The sequence below is a fragment of the Colias philodice genome, chromosome 10, assembly GCF_061535455.1.
Source record: "Colias philodice isolate Cphi_HAF_F1 chromosome 10, ilColPhil1 Martin Lab GWU primary, whole genome shotgun sequence".
NCBI lineage: Eukaryota > Metazoa > Arthropoda > Insecta > Lepidoptera > Pieridae > Colias > Colias philodice.
Genome location: NC_143095.1, coordinates 1,593,755 through 1,612,415, shown reverse-complemented (window position 1 = coordinate 1,612,415; position 18,661 = coordinate 1,593,755). Strand labels below are relative to the sequence as shown.

General features: G+C 31.7%; 3 protein-coding genes across 3 annotated transcripts in view; 2 read left to right on the top strand and 1 right to left on the bottom strand.

The window, feature by feature from the left end:
• Positions 1 to 1,155: 1,155 nt before the first annotated feature.
• On the top strand, positions 1,156 to 8,290 carry CAH9 (Carbonic anhydrase 9). Its single transcript, XM_089699720.1, has 5 exons — positions 1,156 to 1,272; positions 6,548 to 6,751; positions 6,861 to 7,132; positions 7,498 to 7,728; positions 7,892 to 8,290. The coding sequence occupies exons 1-5, from the start codon at positions 1,227 to 1,229 to the stop codon at positions 8,096 to 8,098; spliced, it is 960 nt and encodes a 319-aa protein (XP_089555846.1). The 5' UTR covers positions 1,156 to 1,226; the 3' UTR covers positions 8,099 to 8,290.
• A 243-nt stretch (positions 8,291 to 8,533) lies between these two features.
• Vha14-1 (V-type proton ATPase subunit Vha14-1) lies at positions 8,534 to 11,367 on the bottom strand. Its single transcript, XM_089699721.1, has 4 exons — positions 11,217 to 11,367; positions 11,017 to 11,098; positions 9,724 to 9,929; positions 8,534 to 8,844 (listed from the first exon to the last, which is right to left on the bottom strand). Exons 1-4 carry the CDS (start codon positions 11,268 to 11,270, stop codon positions 8,812 to 8,814), a joined length of 375 nt encoding a protein of 124 aa, XP_089555847.1. The 5' UTR covers positions 11,271 to 11,367; the 3' UTR covers positions 8,534 to 8,811.
• A 280-nt stretch (positions 11,368 to 11,647) lies between these two features.
• Positions 11,648 to 18,661, top strand: part of LOC149485015 (pre-mRNA-processing factor 17) — a 40,321-nt gene continuing 33,307 nt past the window's right edge. The window contains exons 1-9 of the mRNA XM_089699716.1: positions 11,648 to 11,954; positions 12,025 to 12,301; positions 12,571 to 12,730; positions 13,117 to 13,232; positions 13,950 to 14,053; positions 14,536 to 14,643; positions 17,047 to 17,155; positions 17,480 to 17,634; positions 17,965 to 18,098. Coding sequence (XP_089555842.1) covers positions 11,784 to 11,954; positions 12,025 to 12,301; positions 12,571 to 12,730; positions 13,117 to 13,232; positions 13,950 to 14,053; positions 14,536 to 14,643; positions 17,047 to 17,155; positions 17,480 to 17,634; positions 17,965 to 18,098 — 1,334 coding nt within the window. The 5' untranslated portion in view covers positions 11,648 to 11,783. The remainder of the gene's footprint in view (positions 11,955 to 12,024; positions 12,302 to 12,570; positions 12,731 to 13,116; positions 13,233 to 13,949; positions 14,054 to 14,535; positions 14,644 to 17,046; positions 17,156 to 17,479; positions 17,635 to 17,964; positions 18,099 to 18,661) is intronic.

The following is an 18,661-nucleotide window of genomic DNA, read 5'->3' as shown; positions in this document are numbered from 1 at the left end:
CTAAATTTGTCAAAATTCCCATTTACCTACGCATTGAAATTAAAAATCCATTTTGTAACTAACTACACAGTGCGCAAGCGATAAAGAAATTCATCGAACAAAGAACAGAATATTTATAGGGAGCCCTTTATTTTTTATTTTGACACTATTGAATGGGCGTGTTTACAAAAATAAATTGACTAGCTAAATAATTATATCATACAGTAATGTTATCATGTATTGTTCGTCCCAATAGGCTGCTACGCTAACCCGATAAATGCGATCGGAAAATTACAGTTTATTGAATTTAATATCGGACAATAATACCTCTTACATTTTTTCCCATTAATTTGTTTGTAATTTTCCCAGAATAATACAAAAGGATTAGCAATGATTAAATCATTAAACCAACCGTAAAGATCGTAAACCTTAATGCACTCAGCACCTGGTCTTTCATCTTTGTGGTAATACAATTAAGTACTTAGGTACACTCTGCAAAGCCTATACCTATCTGGTATACTGGGTATCGCTGAACTTATTTTTTAATCTTTCAAGCTTGTAATAAGAATGGAATATTGTAAGTATAAACACATAAACTTATTTAACTGAATTAAAACGAAGAGTGAGACATATCGATGCAGACAAAAGATTTTTTGTCTATAAATGACGACTAAGAAGGTAAAATATAGCTGTATAGGTGCTAAGAATTAAAATATTATTTTGTTTAATTTTTTAAAATAATAATGCATCGTCCCTTCGCAGCGCTCTATATTTGTAGAGTAGAGAACAGAGGCATAGTTATTATTATATATATAATAGGCTTAGATAATAGGTATTTTCTTTGAAGAGGATGATTCTGAAGGAAATAAAGTAGGTAATTATTGCATTTACTGCCATATTGGTTAAGTGGTAAAAGTTAAACCTCTCGGCTCTCTAGCGACGAAGCTACCAAACAAACAAAAAATTGGACGAAAATTAAATATTGTCCACCAGTATACATTCCGCATTCTAAGCTTTACGCTAATAGCGTGTAAGAGGATTTCTCAGTTAAAATTTTATAAAGCCATGTTCAGATAATCCACACCTTTATCTGTAAAGGGTTAGTTCTCACATGAGTGACGTGTTAGACCATTCAAATCGCACTGCTCAAGATGTTCTTGTGTAGTATATAAACCGCAGTCTGCAAGAAAGGAAGCATCAAGTGACCATCCAATCAATCAATCAATTAGTAATATAAGTAATTCACAATGAATTCTATTGTTTCATCTCTTATCGCTATTTTGGCACTTCAGGGTAAGCCTTATATTTTTTATATTTAAACCGATATAATTTGTTCATATTTAACATATCAGAAATTTTAATTAGTTTTATTTAAAATAATAAGTCATATTCCTAAACTTGCAGATTAACGAATCTGTTTCATTTAGAGAAAATCAAATAAGTTTTAAAATATTTGATAAAAATTAACTAACTTGTATTAGTCAAGTGTAGAGATAAATATAACAAAAATAATGGAATAAAATATTAAATAAAAATTCCAATAAAATTAAACAAAGAAACATTATACACAGGTAACTAAATAATAACGCATAAATAAATCATAATGAAAATGGTTTAAAGGATGGCGAATTGGAGCATAAAATCAGATAAAAGCATAAAGTTAATATTTTGTGCCCTTAACTGTTCATAATTGTGTTTAATTAAGTTTTTAATGTATAAATTCTCTGCAGCAGTAAAGACACGCGAAATATGTACCGTAGCTACGTTTCACACACGTTGGATCGCACAAACATCCGACCAAACACTCTAGATGATTCAAAATATAATATTTTGATCAATAAGAATTTTCATTCATGAAAACGAGATGATATTAAAACTAATATGCCTACAAATATTTTTTTTACCATTAAAATGCGTTTAAATAAAATACCCAATAATTATTTTTAACAAAAACTAAACGCCTCAAAATTGTCAAATTGTCAGAACTAAACTAAATTAAATGGAATCAAGGGCACCAGCTTTCGAATAAAAAAATAATTATCAAAATCCGTGCACCCAGTCGTTATTCGCCAGGTAACAAACTCACAAAAATACAGATCAATTGTGAATCTCCTATTTTTCTGGAAGTCGGTTAAATACCTAAGAATCGATTTAAAAAAATATCTAACACAAGATTATACCCGAGACCTCTCCTGAATATCTGAAACTCCTGAATGCAAGAAAAAAAATAGTAAGTAACGTCAATATTTTGAATCGAAACCAACAAATAGTCGTAGTTAGCGCTGAAAAAGTGTGCCAAATAATTTTAATTTCAATAATCTTGACCCTACATTAGCGCTAGATTATCCATAAAAAGGTCACCTATGTTTGATCTATTCATCTAAATGCAGTTAACGCGTAGACGCATGTTTGATTTCAGCACATTTCAAGTCACGAATGCTAAAGGATAAATTTATTAATCGTTCATTTGTTTCAAAATACACACTTAGTAAATTTTTAATAAAGATAATGTTGTGTGGAATTATAAAAAGACAAAAAACAAAACAAAAGCATTGTTTTAAAATAAGGATTAAATTATTTGGTACACCGTACAATATACATATATGTAAACGCGGGGATTGTAACGTATCGTGTACCTGATATTTTTTTTGTTTCTATACAACTTTATTCTAGAGTGCGAGTTCTAAATTACTATAGATAATAATTAGTCGTTTGACCCGAAATTATTATTAAAAAATTTTGCCAATATCACCCCTTAGTTGTGTAACTTTCCCTTTAAACAAAAATTCTCTCATCTTTTCAGGGGTCAATGCAAAGCTTTAAACACATTTTATCAAGAAGCAGGCACTTACATAAATTTTTATTAGTTAAAACATATACCTACCATTAATTTAATAAAATTTATCATTATTCACAAAACGTACTCGTTAAACGTCAGCTAAATTACGGTTATTTTTAAACGTCCTGTCATTTTACGCCATTTAAATACGTTGCACTCAACGACTCGCATATAATGATTATTATTTAAATTTTCGAATTTAATTTATGGCCTTCGATTGTTTCTTTTGATATATATAATTGTTCTGATCAATACTCTTATTAAATACGAAATCATTATTTTTAAAGATTTTTTTTAAGGCTCAAAGATGGCTCAATTTTGATATGTTTTACCTCGGTCGTTGTCATCCCTCAACTAGGTATATGTTATATCACTACCACTCTCTGGACATGATATTAAGATATAACATATATAAATTTGTAGGTCAAATCCTATCCTCCTATCCTCCTATCAAAAGTTCTATTTATTAGCTTATTAACACATCACTCTTATTTAACGCAGAATCTAAATAATAAACCAATGGTGTTTTTGGCACAGATTGTCCTAATCAATTCTTTCGACCTCATAATATTTTAATTCTCTTGCAAATTTGTTAGAAATAAGAATAATAATTTAACCCAAATGCATAACGTTTCACCATACACACACATCGAGGTACTTAATTGTTTGTATTTAAATTTTAATAACTTCAGTCGCCTTTATCTTTACAGCGTATGTTTAGTATTTTTAAATCGCTTATTTTTAAACCATATTCATTTCTAACATCTTCGTTACAAACTTCAATTTTCAAATGGCATACCCTATGTACCAAGTCAACACCTATATCTGACAACAATACCTACTCATCAGATATTCTTCTTAATATCTAGGTACATTAAATTCCTGCAGCTAAAAGATATACATAATCAATTACATCTCTATACAATGATGTGACTATAGAATACGATTGATAATAATAAATTAGCCGCCGTTTAAGCTAAATTTATTGTTTTATATGAGCTTAAGAAACAAAGCACGTATTTTTGAAGATTTTGATACCAAGCATAGTAATGCAATGTCGTAGTGCAGATTGATGCACACACAATGAAGTTTTTTTCGATATTCCTACATTGATTGCGAGTGTCGCCTTGAATATAGAAATGATTATATTTCGCGTACCTATAGGTACATTTAAATTTAAAAGACTTCATGGCTGTCTACTAAATAAGTACCTAAAACTATTTAATTGATAGGTAGATGCGTGTTTTAAAAGGCGCTTTTCAGAACGCGCTTCATCAGATATGGACTTTTTCATTTTTTAATAAATTTTAATTACTTAATGTTTATTCAATATGTATGCGTACCAGATTCTAACGAAGTTCAATTTTACACCTTTATAGCACTACGTGCTTTCTTTAAATTAAGTACATTTTATTACGGCTATAAAATAAAATCGTCTGGCATACAAATAAGCCATGTATTGAATAATATATGACGTGATTCTAAATTTTGGAACGGCAGACAATATTAATTTAATCTATGCAGAGTTGGATTTATTGTCGTATTTAATTAATTTAAAATGCACCTATTTTATTGGTCTAATGGATATTAAGTGCTGCCATATCATTTGCAATGGATTCAAATAATATTTTTTTATCGTTTATCGTTTATATTATACAAACAACTAAAATCGAATGATCTACAAAGGAATTGTGTTTATAAATTCTTTATTTCAGAACAATTTAGTCCCATAATGTACATGAATACAATTTTAATAATTTTAATACAATAAAAAACATAAAGCCATTACTTAATTATCTCATAATAATTGAGATCCAAGTTTTATACAAACTACTAGTTATATTTCTGTCAGCCAGACTGCGTACAATTTTATTTCTACACTTGTCAACTCTGGACATAAATGTAGCAATCCTGTGTCTCTGGATGGCATTCAAGGAGTTTACTCTAAAGTTGGTATACATCTCCGAAGCGCTGCAAAATTTGTCGAGCCCCATCAAATATCGGAAGATGTTATTGTGCTCTACTCGAATGCCATCGTATGCTTTTTTGGTGTAATTAGTCCAAAGTTGACAAGTATAGAGGGACTGACAGAAAGTCTTAAATAAATGAACTTTAACGGAATTGGATGCCCTACGAAATTTCCGGATGATCATATTGCCGACGACACAGAGGGCACGTCGTTGTCGCTCAATATCGGCATCATCTTTTCTTTTGGATGTAACAATGTGGCCAAGATACTTAAAGCTATCTACTATTTTAATAGGGTGACCGTTAATGCAGATTGGCGGAATGTTATCCGGTCCCTTACCCGATCTGAATATCAACATTTCTGTTTTCTTTACATTATACTGTAGACTATGTGAAAGAGCATATCTTTCACATATGCCAACAAGTTTTCGTAGCCCTTTGATTGAGGGGCTGAGTAGGACCATATCATCAGCATAACTCAAATTATTGACATATCTGCCATCTAGTTTAAGTCCAACTTCAGTCCTACTCAGCTCCACAATCAAATCATTAATATATAAGTTAAACAGATCGGGAGAGGTTACTCCACCCTGTCTAACACCACACGGGAGAATATAGCTGTCGGACAGAGTACTGCCCCACCTAACGCTGTTCGTCTGATTATCATACCAATATGTAAAAAGACCAACAACGTCGGAAGAAACATCACTGCTGCGAACTTTTTTCCATAATATATCATGGTTCAAGGTATCAAAGGCACGACTTAAGTCTAATAAACATGCATATACACTAGTATTCTGATTATTATAACAGTTAACAATTTCTTTTAATGTATATATAGCCATATCAGTTCCCAATTCAGGTCTAAAACCGAATTGGGCATCGTCAATATTAATATATGGTTTATATTAAACACTAGCTTCCGCCCGCGACTCGGTCCGCGCGGATGTCGGTCTTCGCGTGGATGGTTTATTTCTCCATTTTGAGTAACTCTGACAATGACATCTTATAAATATCTATTGGACCCGAATACGGCTAGGCCTATAATAATAAGCAACGTGTTCGCGGTTCTACAGAACAACGTCTATGGATAAAACTGAAAAATTAAGATTAATTTTTTTTCTACGTATATTTCCAGGATAAAAAGTATCCTATTTTACGCCCAGGATAATAAGGTATAATTATACCAAGTTTCATCGAAATCGAACCGGTAGTTTTCACGTGATGTCTTCACATACAGACAGACGGACGGACAATTTTTTTTTTAATCACATATTTGGGTTTGGTATCGATCCAGTAACACTATGGATATTGCTATTTATTTTTTCAATTTTTTCAATGTACAGAAATGACCCTTCTACAGATTTATTGTATGTATAGATAATATACTGAATGGACGGATTCTTCAATATTAATTATAATATCAATTTTAAACAATATTATCAGTCTAATAGTGGCTCATTTGATTTGGAGATAATTGGTAATCTGTTTCGCTTGAATTAAAATGTCATTCAGAGAATTTTGCAACATCGTCATTCTGAAACACAATGGTAAATTTCCTATAACCTTAAACTGGGTCGAACAGGGTTCAAAAACCATAACCTCATTGAAAGCCTTATCTTATCTTAATGTACCAACAATACCGATTCCCTCCAAAGTTTGCTGGTAATCATTATTTTAAGAATACCTACGAGTTTAAGAGAAGATACATACCTATGCAGCAATTCATGGCAGCTTTTTATATTTTTCAATATTTCGCAGTGTCTATGGTTTTCGGTTGGGGCTATCGTGCTTCTGACCAAAGACGATGGGCGGTACTACACCCAGCATGCGGCGGCCGACAGCAATCACCAATTGCTATTTCTGCTCGTCAAGCCATCCCCATTTCCATACCCGCCATGGAACTTATCGGGTATCAGAATCCACTCCCGGGACCATTGACCATAACCAATAATGGACATTCTGGTAAACTGAGTTACAATAAATTTGATTATAATTTTCACTACAAAATTGGTTAATTAATTTTTTAGTTCTTTAACTAGTGGCGCATGTTTATAATTCTATTGATTTTCAGTCGCATTAAGCGTCCCTAAATACTCCTCTGAAGAAGAAAAGAAAGGATTCCGTCTGCCATATATTTTCGGCGGTCCTCTCGATAATGAGTACGAGATTGAAGGTCTGCACTTCCATTGGGGCGATAAGAACAACCGCGGTTCAGAACACACTCTTAACGACATGCGTCTGCCTCTTGAAATGCACATCATCCACAGGAACAAGAAATACAGGAGCCTTGCTGAAGCTCTTCAGCACCCTGATGGTCTATGCGTTCTTGCTTTCTTCTATCAGGTAAATCGTTAACTGCTCATTATCTTACAATATCTCTGCTCATAATATTAGTTGAGGATTTTGTTTGAACGCGCTAATCTTAGGAAATAATTTTTCGATATGAAAAATTATTTTTGTGTTGAATATAGTGAAGGAAGGCTAGGAGAATAACGTGGGTGAAACCGCAGGGAACAGCTAGTATTTCATATGAACGAAATCTTACACGCTTCGGGTGGGCGCAAAATTTTGTCGTTCCATTAATATGCAAGACGTGCGTCCTAAGAATACTACATTATCGTTTACCAGCGAAGGCGTTGAATACCTTATTACCTTAGTTTTTTACATCGACTTAAACCATTAGAAAAAGTAACATTATGATATTACAGGTCGTGGAATTTGAAGCCAAGCTGCTAACTCCTATCGTGAAGAATCTGTCCACTATTGAGAATTACAACACCAGTATGCAGCTGCCCCATACCTTCTCCCTCTCTTCCATCCTTTCCGGACTGGACTCTGAACGTTTCTACACCTACAAGGGCTCCCTCACCACCCCACCTTGCGCTGAAGCCGTCACATGGGTCGTTTTCTCTGACTACCTCCCGATTTCTGTCTTCCAGGTATTCAATATTATTTACCGTGTTATATTTTTTGTATTCCTAACAATACACCAGAAAACGAATAAAACTAATAAATGAAGAATAGTTAATTGGTGCTTTATCTTGTATGAATAAATATCACCTAATATTTAACAGGAATAAAATACTTAAAACTATTTTACAGATGGATAACTTCCGTGGTCTCCTCTCCAACCTGAACTTGCCGCTTGTGGACAACTTCAGGCAGCTCCAGCCGCTCTTCGGCCGTCGTATCTTCGTCAGAATTACTTCTAAGAATCCTAAATTCAAGAAGACCAAGCTCCACTACTCCAAATGGGACTGGGTTGGCCACAAGAAAGCCGAAAATGACGTCAACGAATTCGATGACTAATCATTTTGAATATTCAAATTTCGAATTAAATTAACCAATCACCGCTCCTCGTTCTTTACGGGTACTAATGATTCTAATTAATTAATAATTTGTAATTTTGTTAAGTGATTAATATGGTTGTGTGCACTGTATCATATTGTATATTTGTGCAATCAGTATTATTATAAGTAAATGTAAATAATAAATAAATATATAAATAAATAATTTGCTTTTATTTCAAGTATACTTTAATTACATTAAAAATTGAATTTGTATATAAAGCCAACAAACTACTAGGTAGCGTAGTTATCAGCGCCAAACATAGACTGAAAAGAAAATAATTGTTATTAGTCTAACTAATAAATAACTACAAATATAATAACAAATGAAAAATAAAAAAAACACATACATACATACACCACACCATGCACACTCAGGGGACAAAAATAAAACGCATTTCAATTGTTCATATACTATAATAAAATTTCAACAATCTATACAATGTTATAACATATTTAATACTCATTGTTAGGCATTTGCATACAATTTAACAGATCAGTTTATTTCTGAAAATAAAATGGTTGCGGAATGTATTAACTTAACGGATTGAAATTGCACACAGGATTAAATGCGACTTTTAAATAAATTAGTTGTTAGTTGTTACGTTATGGGTCTTGGCATATTTACAGTGTGCCAGTCTGTATCATACAGACAAACCATGCAATATAATGTTCTTAGCGTACCAAGTCTTCGGGGTTGAACATGCCCTGTGAACAAATAAAAAGGTTTTGATACATAGGAAAAAAATTGTCTTTCAGTCAGTTTGGTAAGTAACAAGTAGAATATGAAAAATAATATGAAAAATAATACTAAAAATTTATTGAAATAAAAAATTGTTATTGTATAGTAGTTAATACAATTTTTTTTTATTTGAATTATTAAAATATTAAATTAAAATAAAACCAATGCATAGTTCATGAGATGGTGTAAAGTCAAACAAAATTCATGGTCACCCTAACTACCATTTCTACCAACATCAATGATTGGTTGGCCATTTACCGGGTCCTGCACGGACCACTTTTGGTTAGATTTCGCTTATAAGGAAAAAGCAACCCTAAGCATGTGGAAATAGATTTTATTTTATCAAAACAAATATTTTTTTTTGTGCACCGTCGTTTCGTTGCTGGATGCGCTCACTTTTGGTTGATATTGTTGATTTTGATTAATAGTTAAAAGTAAAATAGAAAGAAAAAATCATCATCATCATCAGAATCAATAGAAGAAAATATTGTAATGTGTCTAATTTTCTCCATAAAATGTTTTACATTGAGCATAATGTTTTAAATGCAGTTCGATAAAATTAAAAAACGACAAGTGCCAGTTGCTCTATTACACTCTTAAAATGTAAAAACAATATGTTCGTAATCAACTTCTATATTTTATTCCAAATATATATTATTATTTTACCATTTTATGCTTACTTAAACATATCTTACTCCTACTTTCGAATTTTCATTATCAAATATCTCTATATATTTTTTTTACAATTTATCATAGATATGAGAGTTTCATTCTCCATCACACATTTTTTTTTATTTATAACAAAAAATATGAATAAATACTTTAATTCCAAAATAAAATAGTACCTTAGCGCGACGCAAAATGGAGTCTTTGCTGGCGTCATATGGGTGGTCCTTAGACGGAATCTCCAATACTGACGGTACGGGGGCGGTGTGTGCGTCAATGACGTGTCGGATCAGTTCCGCTACATTTTGGTTGATCAGGATGATATCGATGTCGTCGCGCTTGACGAATCTCTTGAAACAGTCCTCAATTTCACTGACTGGAGTGTCTATGGGTGATAGGGAGATGTGATTAATTCTTGTGTTAAGTTACCACTAGATTTTCACATATGGATTCGCTCGCAATGTCATAGAGAATAAACAGTAATTGTCATCAATGTCATATTTTTAATATAGCATCACCTGTCTGAATGTTAACTTTTGGGAGTGATAGAAATGAGGAAATCTATCCGATATATCCGATATAAAAGTACCCTACGGCACTCCCTAGTGTCCTCGTCATATTATTATTAAATTATGTATTTAATTGCTACGTTATTGAAAAACAAGCATACTATGCATTTATAATGTCAGTAAGGATGCATTACATCAGACAGATATGTTATATGACAAATAATTTAATGTGAAATTGTATTTGTCTGTTTGTCTATCTTTCACATTGCAAAAGAGAGATTTTATTGTATGATTTTTGTAATTGGTTAGGCCACAGTAATGGTCAATAGTGTGAGTATACTACTTCAGTAATTGCTTTTAAATAAAACAATCAATTAGTGATACAACTATGAAGGAACGAAATCAACGAACCATCTAAATAATTGATTTTTAATAATGCAATAAAACTATAGGTAAGTATAAAGATTACCCATACAACTGTTAGTAGTACATACTTCAGTTTTATATACATAGAACTATCAAGTACCTTACTTCCGATTTAAATACTTATAATCCTTGATTCTAAATCATTGAGATAATATTAATATGGAGACGACACCGCCTACATCACTTATGTTCCACTCAACATACGTCATGTGACGTATGTTGAGCGGTATTTTTTAATGGTTTTAAAGTGAAACGCATCAAATATGCCTTCGTGTGTGTTACGATATTGCACAAATAATACGGAAAAGTGCAAAGGAATAACTTTCATCGTTAAGTACCTAACTAGATAATCATTTTTAAAACTTAGTTAAAGCAAAAAAATGGCGCACAGATTTTGTTCGTGGTGTCTCCTCCATACGTAGTAATATTATCTCAATGTTCTAAATACATTTTTTCATGATCATTCATGATTTTCAAGTTCACATTGATGAAATTTGAATTATTACTATTGAATACAAATACTACGACGTTACTTACTTTTATCTACGACCATGAAATTTGGGTGTCTGTTCTTGTTAATTTCCCCGATACCACCCAACAGGAATCCAACGCAAGTATCCTGGAAAAACAAAAGAAATAGGAAATAATAATATACAGGGCCCGTTCGTCACTATAAAAACAAACGCCAATCAACATTTTCTGGATAATGTTGTTGATAGAAAAAAGTAGAGACATACCTCATCTCCGATAACACTAATAAGTTTTCCTTTTACTGCAGCTTGAAGGGCCATTTTAGAATTTTTAAATTATTATTTGGTATTTTATTGAAAATAAGAACTGTCACACGAAATTCATCACCTGACTAACGATTTTTTTGGTAAGGTTGGTAAGCCTGAAAAAATTGGATACTTGATTAGAATTTAGAAATTGCATTCATAAAAAAATAAAACTATATTATTAAAAAAAAATACACTAAAAATGTATAAAATATGAGATACACTGTTAAATGATGAGAATTATGTAGAAAAAATAAAAACACTATTTTTGCTACTTGATTCTTCTTCTTATTAATCCTTTTCTTTAATGGCAACTCGTGGCTGTATGTTACATTCCATTGTCAGCTTGACACTGACAAACATCATTCCATTCGATTTTTGAAGCTTGTTTTGTAAATGTTGTGTGTGATGTTGTGACTTGTGGCGTGCAGAAAATAGAAATATCTCATTTTTACTTAGTAATTAATTATAAGTCGATGTATATTTTTCAATGTAAACAATAAAATCGTGACCAAAACTAATATAAACATGTTGAACATTCAAAATTATGGTAGTAGTTCAGAAGACGAAGAAAATGACTCAGAAACTATACAACAACACAGTAACGAAAAGTTATTGTCTCACTTGAAGCCTGTTGATCCAAATTTATCTATAGCTAAGAAAATGCAAGTATGTGCAGCACCAGTAGTAATGCCTACGGTAAGTCATCTACAAACACACACATCACATTTAATATGTTATGATTTCTTTATTAGTTTTTATATTACAGAACAACGATGACACGAGAGTACTTTTACCGAAAAATCAAGAACTCATGCACAATCCTAAATATGAAGAGTTATTTGCCCCTGAATATGGTCCAGAGAATCCTTTTCGAACACAACAGATGAAAGCTGAGAGAAATATGTTGTCAGGTTATGTGGAGAAAGCACATATAAGTGAATTCCAATTTGAGAACCAGCGGAGGACATTCACAAGTTACGGTTATGCTGTAGATCCTTCCACAGAACCTATTCCTGATAGTGGTAAAGGAGATGGAATTGTTGGTATGTTTGTTTCTATCCAATAAATATTAATAATGAACTTTGATTGATATACTATTGTTTATTATAGTATTGTTTTTACATTTTATTTAGAGAATAAAAAAAGGTTGATTATGAACTAATAGTTGGGAAATCTAAATTCTTTTATGAGGGATTCAACAACATTTAGTATTTCAACAACTAGCTTTATTATGCTCTGAAGTGTTTGTAAATAATTGCTTTTTATAAAATTGTAGAAAGATAGGCTTAATTTAACACATTTCTTTATTTAGTTTCAGAAACAGTGGCTCCACCTGTTGAAGCGGAGGGTAAATCAGTATTTGAAGTTATAAAGAAAAGGCCATTAGATAAAAAGAAAAGGCACAAAAATGATAATCCCGAGGATGTGGAAGGATTTTTAGGGCCCTGGGGAGGTTATGTAGGCGAGCAAAGGTAAGGTTACAAACTTTTCTAGACAATTTATTACTATCCAGATGTATATAAATAAATAAATAATAGTTGTTCAGATTGTTTTAAAGTTTTTGAAACGTTGTGTAATAAAAACTATTATTGAAATGTTGCCACATTTAAAATAATACAATTCACAGATCATTTTTTACATCAAATATCAATATGATTAACACTAGGAAGAGTGAAATAAAGTAGTTAATTGTTGAAATATTAATTTAATAGGTAGGTTAACCCATTGAGCCCCAAGCGGCCCGATCGGTCCACGACACAATAGATTTTCTATTGTGTCTGTGGTTCCGGGGCCTGAGTTATTAATATTAAACATCATAAATTTTCCAATTATTAATTAATTTCTTTAATTATTCCAGGGTTATGAAGCCTGAAGGTGAAATTGCTAAAGAATTGGAAGAGATTGTAGCAAAGAGACAAAAGAAAGGCAAAGTTGATGATGACAAACCTTTGGAAGAGAAATCTATATTCCACAGTATGTATATTTCAAATTATTTATTTGTAAAGTTAAGTGTGATTTTTTTTAAATTTTTCTTCATTTTGGCAAAATAGTGCATAGATGTCCAATCGCTCTGTTATTTTATGATTATTATCTTACTCCTACTAATAATATAAATGTGAAAGTTTGTGAGGATGGATGTGTATGTGTATGTTTGTTACTCTTTCACGCAAATACTACTGAACAAATACAATGAAATTTAGCACACATATAAACTAAGTAACTTGGATTAACACATAGGATATATTTTATCCCGGTTATCCCATGGGAACGGGAACGGACTAGTCATTTAATATTTCTCAGTACACACAGAAAATAATGCAACTTCTCTTTCCCCCCTTTCATTTTATTAATGATTGTGTCAAAATATGTTATACATATTTCGGAGAATTTAAATAACTCTCCATAATTAATTATAGTTAGGTTGATATGTGAAATAATATTAAATAATGACTCAGTGCGCACACCTTGCGCGGTCGATGGTAGCACCGAGACTATATCATCGAGCTACTGACTCAAGGAATATAAACCATAGCATGGCCCGTAACCCCATGCATTTCATATCAATTCAATATCGACATTATGTTGTACACCATAGAGTACATTATAATAGGAAGGTATAGCCACATAACAACTACTCTGTTATGATTCTCTCACATATAATATATACATGTATATTATATACCTTTACAGTTGACAAAGCCACAGACTACCAAGGCAGATCGTGGCTCGAAGCACCGCGCAGTGAAACACAGTTACGAAGTGACACTCCACCAGCTAAATGTTTCCTACCCAAGGTAAGTTTTATGATTTTACTAGCTTACCGCCCGCGGCTTCGCTCGCTTTGTCTAAAACCTAATAAATTATATCCTAAAACCTTCCTCTTGAATCACTCGTTCTATTAAAAAAAACGCATCAAAATCCGTTGCGTAGTTTTAAAGATTTAAGCATACATAGAGACATAGGGACAGAGAAAGCGACTTTGTTTTATACTACGTAGTGATAATAGTTTTTTTTTGCATTCAAATGTAATGAATTTGAAACATTATTTTGGTTTGAGTTTATCCACTACTTACAAACAAAAAATTGAATATTTCCTCTATCTACTATTATTGTCATGTTTGATGCAGAAATCTTTCTGAAATAGTTGATCTTATATAAAAAATCGTTATTTTATTAGTTACGGTTTTAAGAACATTGGCATCAGCATCAAAAGATTGTCACTTTAACAAATTTTTCAATAATATAATTATATTATGAAATATGTTTTTACTTACAGTCGCACATATTTACGTGGAAGGGTCACACGAAAGGCGTGGCGGCAGTGCGCTGGTTCCCCAAAACTGCACACCTTATGCTCTCTGCCGGCATGGATTGTAGAGTTAAGGTTTGTATTAGCAAAGAAAAACATTTATTTCGACACACACATACATACATACAAAAAATAATAAAAAAGTTAAAAAAAATAGTTTTCAAGGTATTTTTATTAATGAATCTGCACTCTTGGAGCGTTGAATTACACCAAAATCCCCCCTCTCCGTTAAAACTTCATGAAATTCTCAAAAATATAAAATTGTCACTAGAAACCCTCTATAAGCAGTGTAACTAAAACCACAATATACAGATACATACAGTAAGGAAACTTCATACAAAATGTTCGAAATGGCTCCCCCCCCATCAAGCGTGTTTACGAGGGTATTCAGGGGGATCGATAGTAGCGGGTGACACATCCACAGATTTTGAATATAGTATGGAAAAAAGTTTAAAGTGATGTCAATTCACATTAAATAAATATCGATTGTTTCAGTTTGTAGCCCTTTCAATAAATATATTTGTAAATACCGTATCTGACTACAAGTTAAAAAGAGACTATTTTTTAATTTCTATAGATATGGCAGCATGAGTTTTAAATTAAGTTGACATATTTTCTACCAAAATGATAGCTACAAATAGTCACTATTAGGAGTCCAGTCTGTTTAAAGATCGCATCTATTTTTTACGCAATCTAAAATGGAAACCTTAAAAAATCTTGTTTAAATTTATGTGCATAATTACGTAAATATTAGGGAATTTCTTGATTAAATATTATTTTTATGATGATGTTAGTGGCATCCACTTATTATGATTTGATATAAGTAAGGTTAAATAATACTTTTTTATTGAGACTCGTGACGTCATTACTTTGTCAAGCACTTGCCTGACAAGCGATTTTATATTTTTAACCGACTTCTAAAAACAAAAAGGTGGTGGTTAATCTATGTTCGACTGTATCTTTTTTTTTTAATTAGACATGTGAACCGATTTTAAAAGAATCGGAATCTCAAGGGAATGGAAATAAAACTGACTTCCTGAAAATGTTAATATATTTATTTATTTTATTTATACCTACTATATTGTTGCTATGTTTCCGCTAGCGGGTACGTCTGCGTAGTCAAAGAAAAAACCCGCATAGTTCTCGTTCCCGTGAGATTTCCGGGATAAAACCTATCCTATCTCTCAAGTTGGATTGAACTGCACATGGTGTGCGAATTTTATTATAATCGGTTAAGTGGTTTAGGAGTCCATTGAGGACAAACATTGTGACACGAGATTTATATATGTATATTAAGATAAGATATACTTACATATATTATATTTTATGCATAATACTTTTCCATTCTTACCTTTCATTGTTAACTGGAAGTTTAAAAAATGACAACTCTGGATTTGATGAACTTGAATTCAAGCAGCCGAATACTGCGCAATTAGTACGTGGCATTTTTAAAATGATCGCCGAAATCAACTTATCTACAAGCACGTGTTCAAATTAAACTGAAATAATATATTTCAACAAAATGTTAAAACATAAATACATAAAAGATAGATTATTATAATTATTGTATTTTTATCGATACGTGGCGTCTCCACTTTGTCAAGCACTAAGCCTGTCAAACTATTTTCTTTTTCTTCTTAAAACAAAAAGGTAGAGGTTCTATGCTCGTATAATAATAATTTTAATTTATTTTTGCATGTTTTGTGTTTTTTAATTTATATAATTTAATTTATCGTTTTAAAAATAATTTAAGTAGTAGGTACATACAAGTATTGTAAATTCTGGTTTAAAATAATTATTGAATATATGTATAATACAAATATCAAGCATTATTAAAAATAATTTAGGTACATTAAATAGCCTTCGGCGTCCATAACAAAACAAGATTTCGAAATATAGCACTGATAAAAACGTATTTACTTTTACAAGCTGTTAATTCGGATTGTTTCTTCTTGTAAATTCATATTTAGGCTACACCATTTTTGTATTTTAACAGGTTTTAATCTCAAAATTACCACAAAATCAACTGTGAAAAAAAAGCAAACAGAAATATACAGACCGAATTGATAACCTCCTCCTTTATTTTTGAAGTCGGTTAAATATCAAAAAGTAACAGCCCTATAGCTATACGTCATAATTTCATGGGCGGGGCTTAGTTTCCTAACTGTATGTACGTAGTATATATCTGTCAACTGTGCTAAAACCGCTTTCTTTTAGCAAGCTTTTAAATATAATATAGATGTATAATGTATACTGTATTATACCTTTACATAATAAGAAACAATGAAAATCCTGTATAAGGAAAACAAATTTTTTGATTCATTTGTAGACAAACTAATTTACATAATCTGATAAAATTTTAGTAACAACAAAGGCATTAAATCATTTTAAATTGCATATTCAGTGTCTTGAATGTCTATTTTTTTTATTTTATTATGATTTATAGGATTTATTTATTAGTCTGGTAAATATTTTCAGATATGGGAAGTGTACGGTGACCGTCGTTGCGTGCGCACGTACTTCGGCCATAGACAAGCCGTGCGTGATGTTAATTTTAACAATGAGGGTTCACACTTTTTATCTGCGGGTATGTGTTAAAAAATAATATTTTTTGCTTGCTTATTTTTACTCCTGTTATTAAAAAAAAATCACAATTTTTTTGTAATAATTAGTTAACTAAATAAAATATTATTGCTGCTTATTTTTTTAGACAGTACAGTTTATAATTTGTGTAATTGTATGACGTGAAATCTAAAATAAAGATTCTTTATGGTAATTCATACTAATATTAAAATTGCGAAAATCGTTCTGTCCATCTGTTTTGCTATCATGACTAATCAGGGGTGAAACCACGTATAATATACGTTTTATGCTGGCTTCATTAAAGTGATATAAGTAATTTTTTTTTCAGCATATGACCGCTACATAAAGCTATGGGACACAGAGACGGGCGAGTGTGTGAGTCGGTTCACGTCACGCAAAGTGCCCTATTGTGCTAAATTCCACCCCGATACTGACAAACAGCATCTATTTGTGGCTGGCACTTCTGATAAGAAGATTATTTGTGTGAGTACATTTTTACATATAATATTTATTTTAGATTTAATTAATCATTTTTTCCTATAGGTTTGTATATAACTGCCTTTAGACTCGATTTTGACCAACTTTAAACGGACAGATTTGAATCAAACTTTGTACACTTATCAAGGACGAATGACAATACAATAATTTAATGAGTTTAAGCGTGTTTCAAGTTTTATTTTGAACTATATTAATATTGTACAAAATTATGCCTATATGCTTGTTTTCTCTGTTTTGATGAACCATAAAGAAAAATTTTTTTTTGTTAAAAGAACCTACACCACAATTTTATTTGATTTTTTGTTTGTTTTATAGTGGGACACAAGAACGGGTGAAGTTGTACAAGAATACGACCGGCATCTCGGTGCCGTTAACACGATCACATTCGTCGATGAAAACCGACGCTTCGTCACCACATCTGATGATAAGAGCTTGCGCGTTTGGGAGTGGTGAGTTATTTGTTTTTTTTTTTATGTATTTTTTGAAATGAAACAATTTTTAGGCGCGTTGAAAGTAAAATTTCAAGGTTGCGTCATTGCAATACCGTCACAATATCATGGAGTAAGGCGATGATTTTGGTATTTTTGAATCTTGACAAAGAAGTTTCACCTCTGACACGTGCGCTCGTCACACACGCTCTTTTTTATGGTAGCAATTTTATGAAATGTTTCAAATAATACTCAAAGAAAACATTCTATTACTTTTGAAAAGAAAGAAAACCGCATTCAAAGATTTTCGTAATTTTACTTGCCACGCCCGAAAATCGAACTGATTGAAATCTTTTAAAATTATACCCTTTACTTTTATTGCATTGATCTTTAGAGTGAATTATAAGAATGAAAGAAAAAAATGAAAAAAAAAGGAAAACAGTTTCCTTTTTTTTTCACCTTCAATTTTATTTCTGAGTAGGATTTTCTCTACTTCTTATAGTACTTATACTTTAGATGGCATAACATAATTCAACTTTATATAATACTAGCGGTCCGCCCCGGCTTCGCCCGTGGTACATATT

Coding starts and splice junctions, on each gene's coding strand:
- CAH9 (XM_089699720.1), top strand. CDS start 1,227: ATGAATTCTATTGTTTCATCTCTTATCGCTATTTTGGCACTTCAGG. Junction 1,273..6,547: donor CGCTATTTTGGCACTTCAGG/GTAAGCCTTATA, acceptor AATATTTCGCAG/TGTCTATGGTTTTCGGTTGG. Junction 7,729..7,891: donor TCCCGATTTCTGTCTTCCAG/GTATTCAATATT, acceptor ACTATTTTACAG/ATGGATAACTTCCGTGGTCT.
- Vha14-1 (XM_089699721.1), bottom strand. CDS start 11,270: ATGGCCCTTCAAGCTGCAGTAAAAGGAAAACTTATTAGTGTTATCGGA. Junction 11,099..11,216: donor TTAGTGTTATCGGAGATGAG/GTATGTCTCTAC, acceptor TTGTTTTTCCAG/GATACTTGCGTTGGATTCCT. Junction 8,845..9,723: donor CCATTTTGCGTCGCGCTAAG/GTACTATTTTAT, acceptor ATTTGTTCACAG/GGCATGTTCAACCCCGAAGA.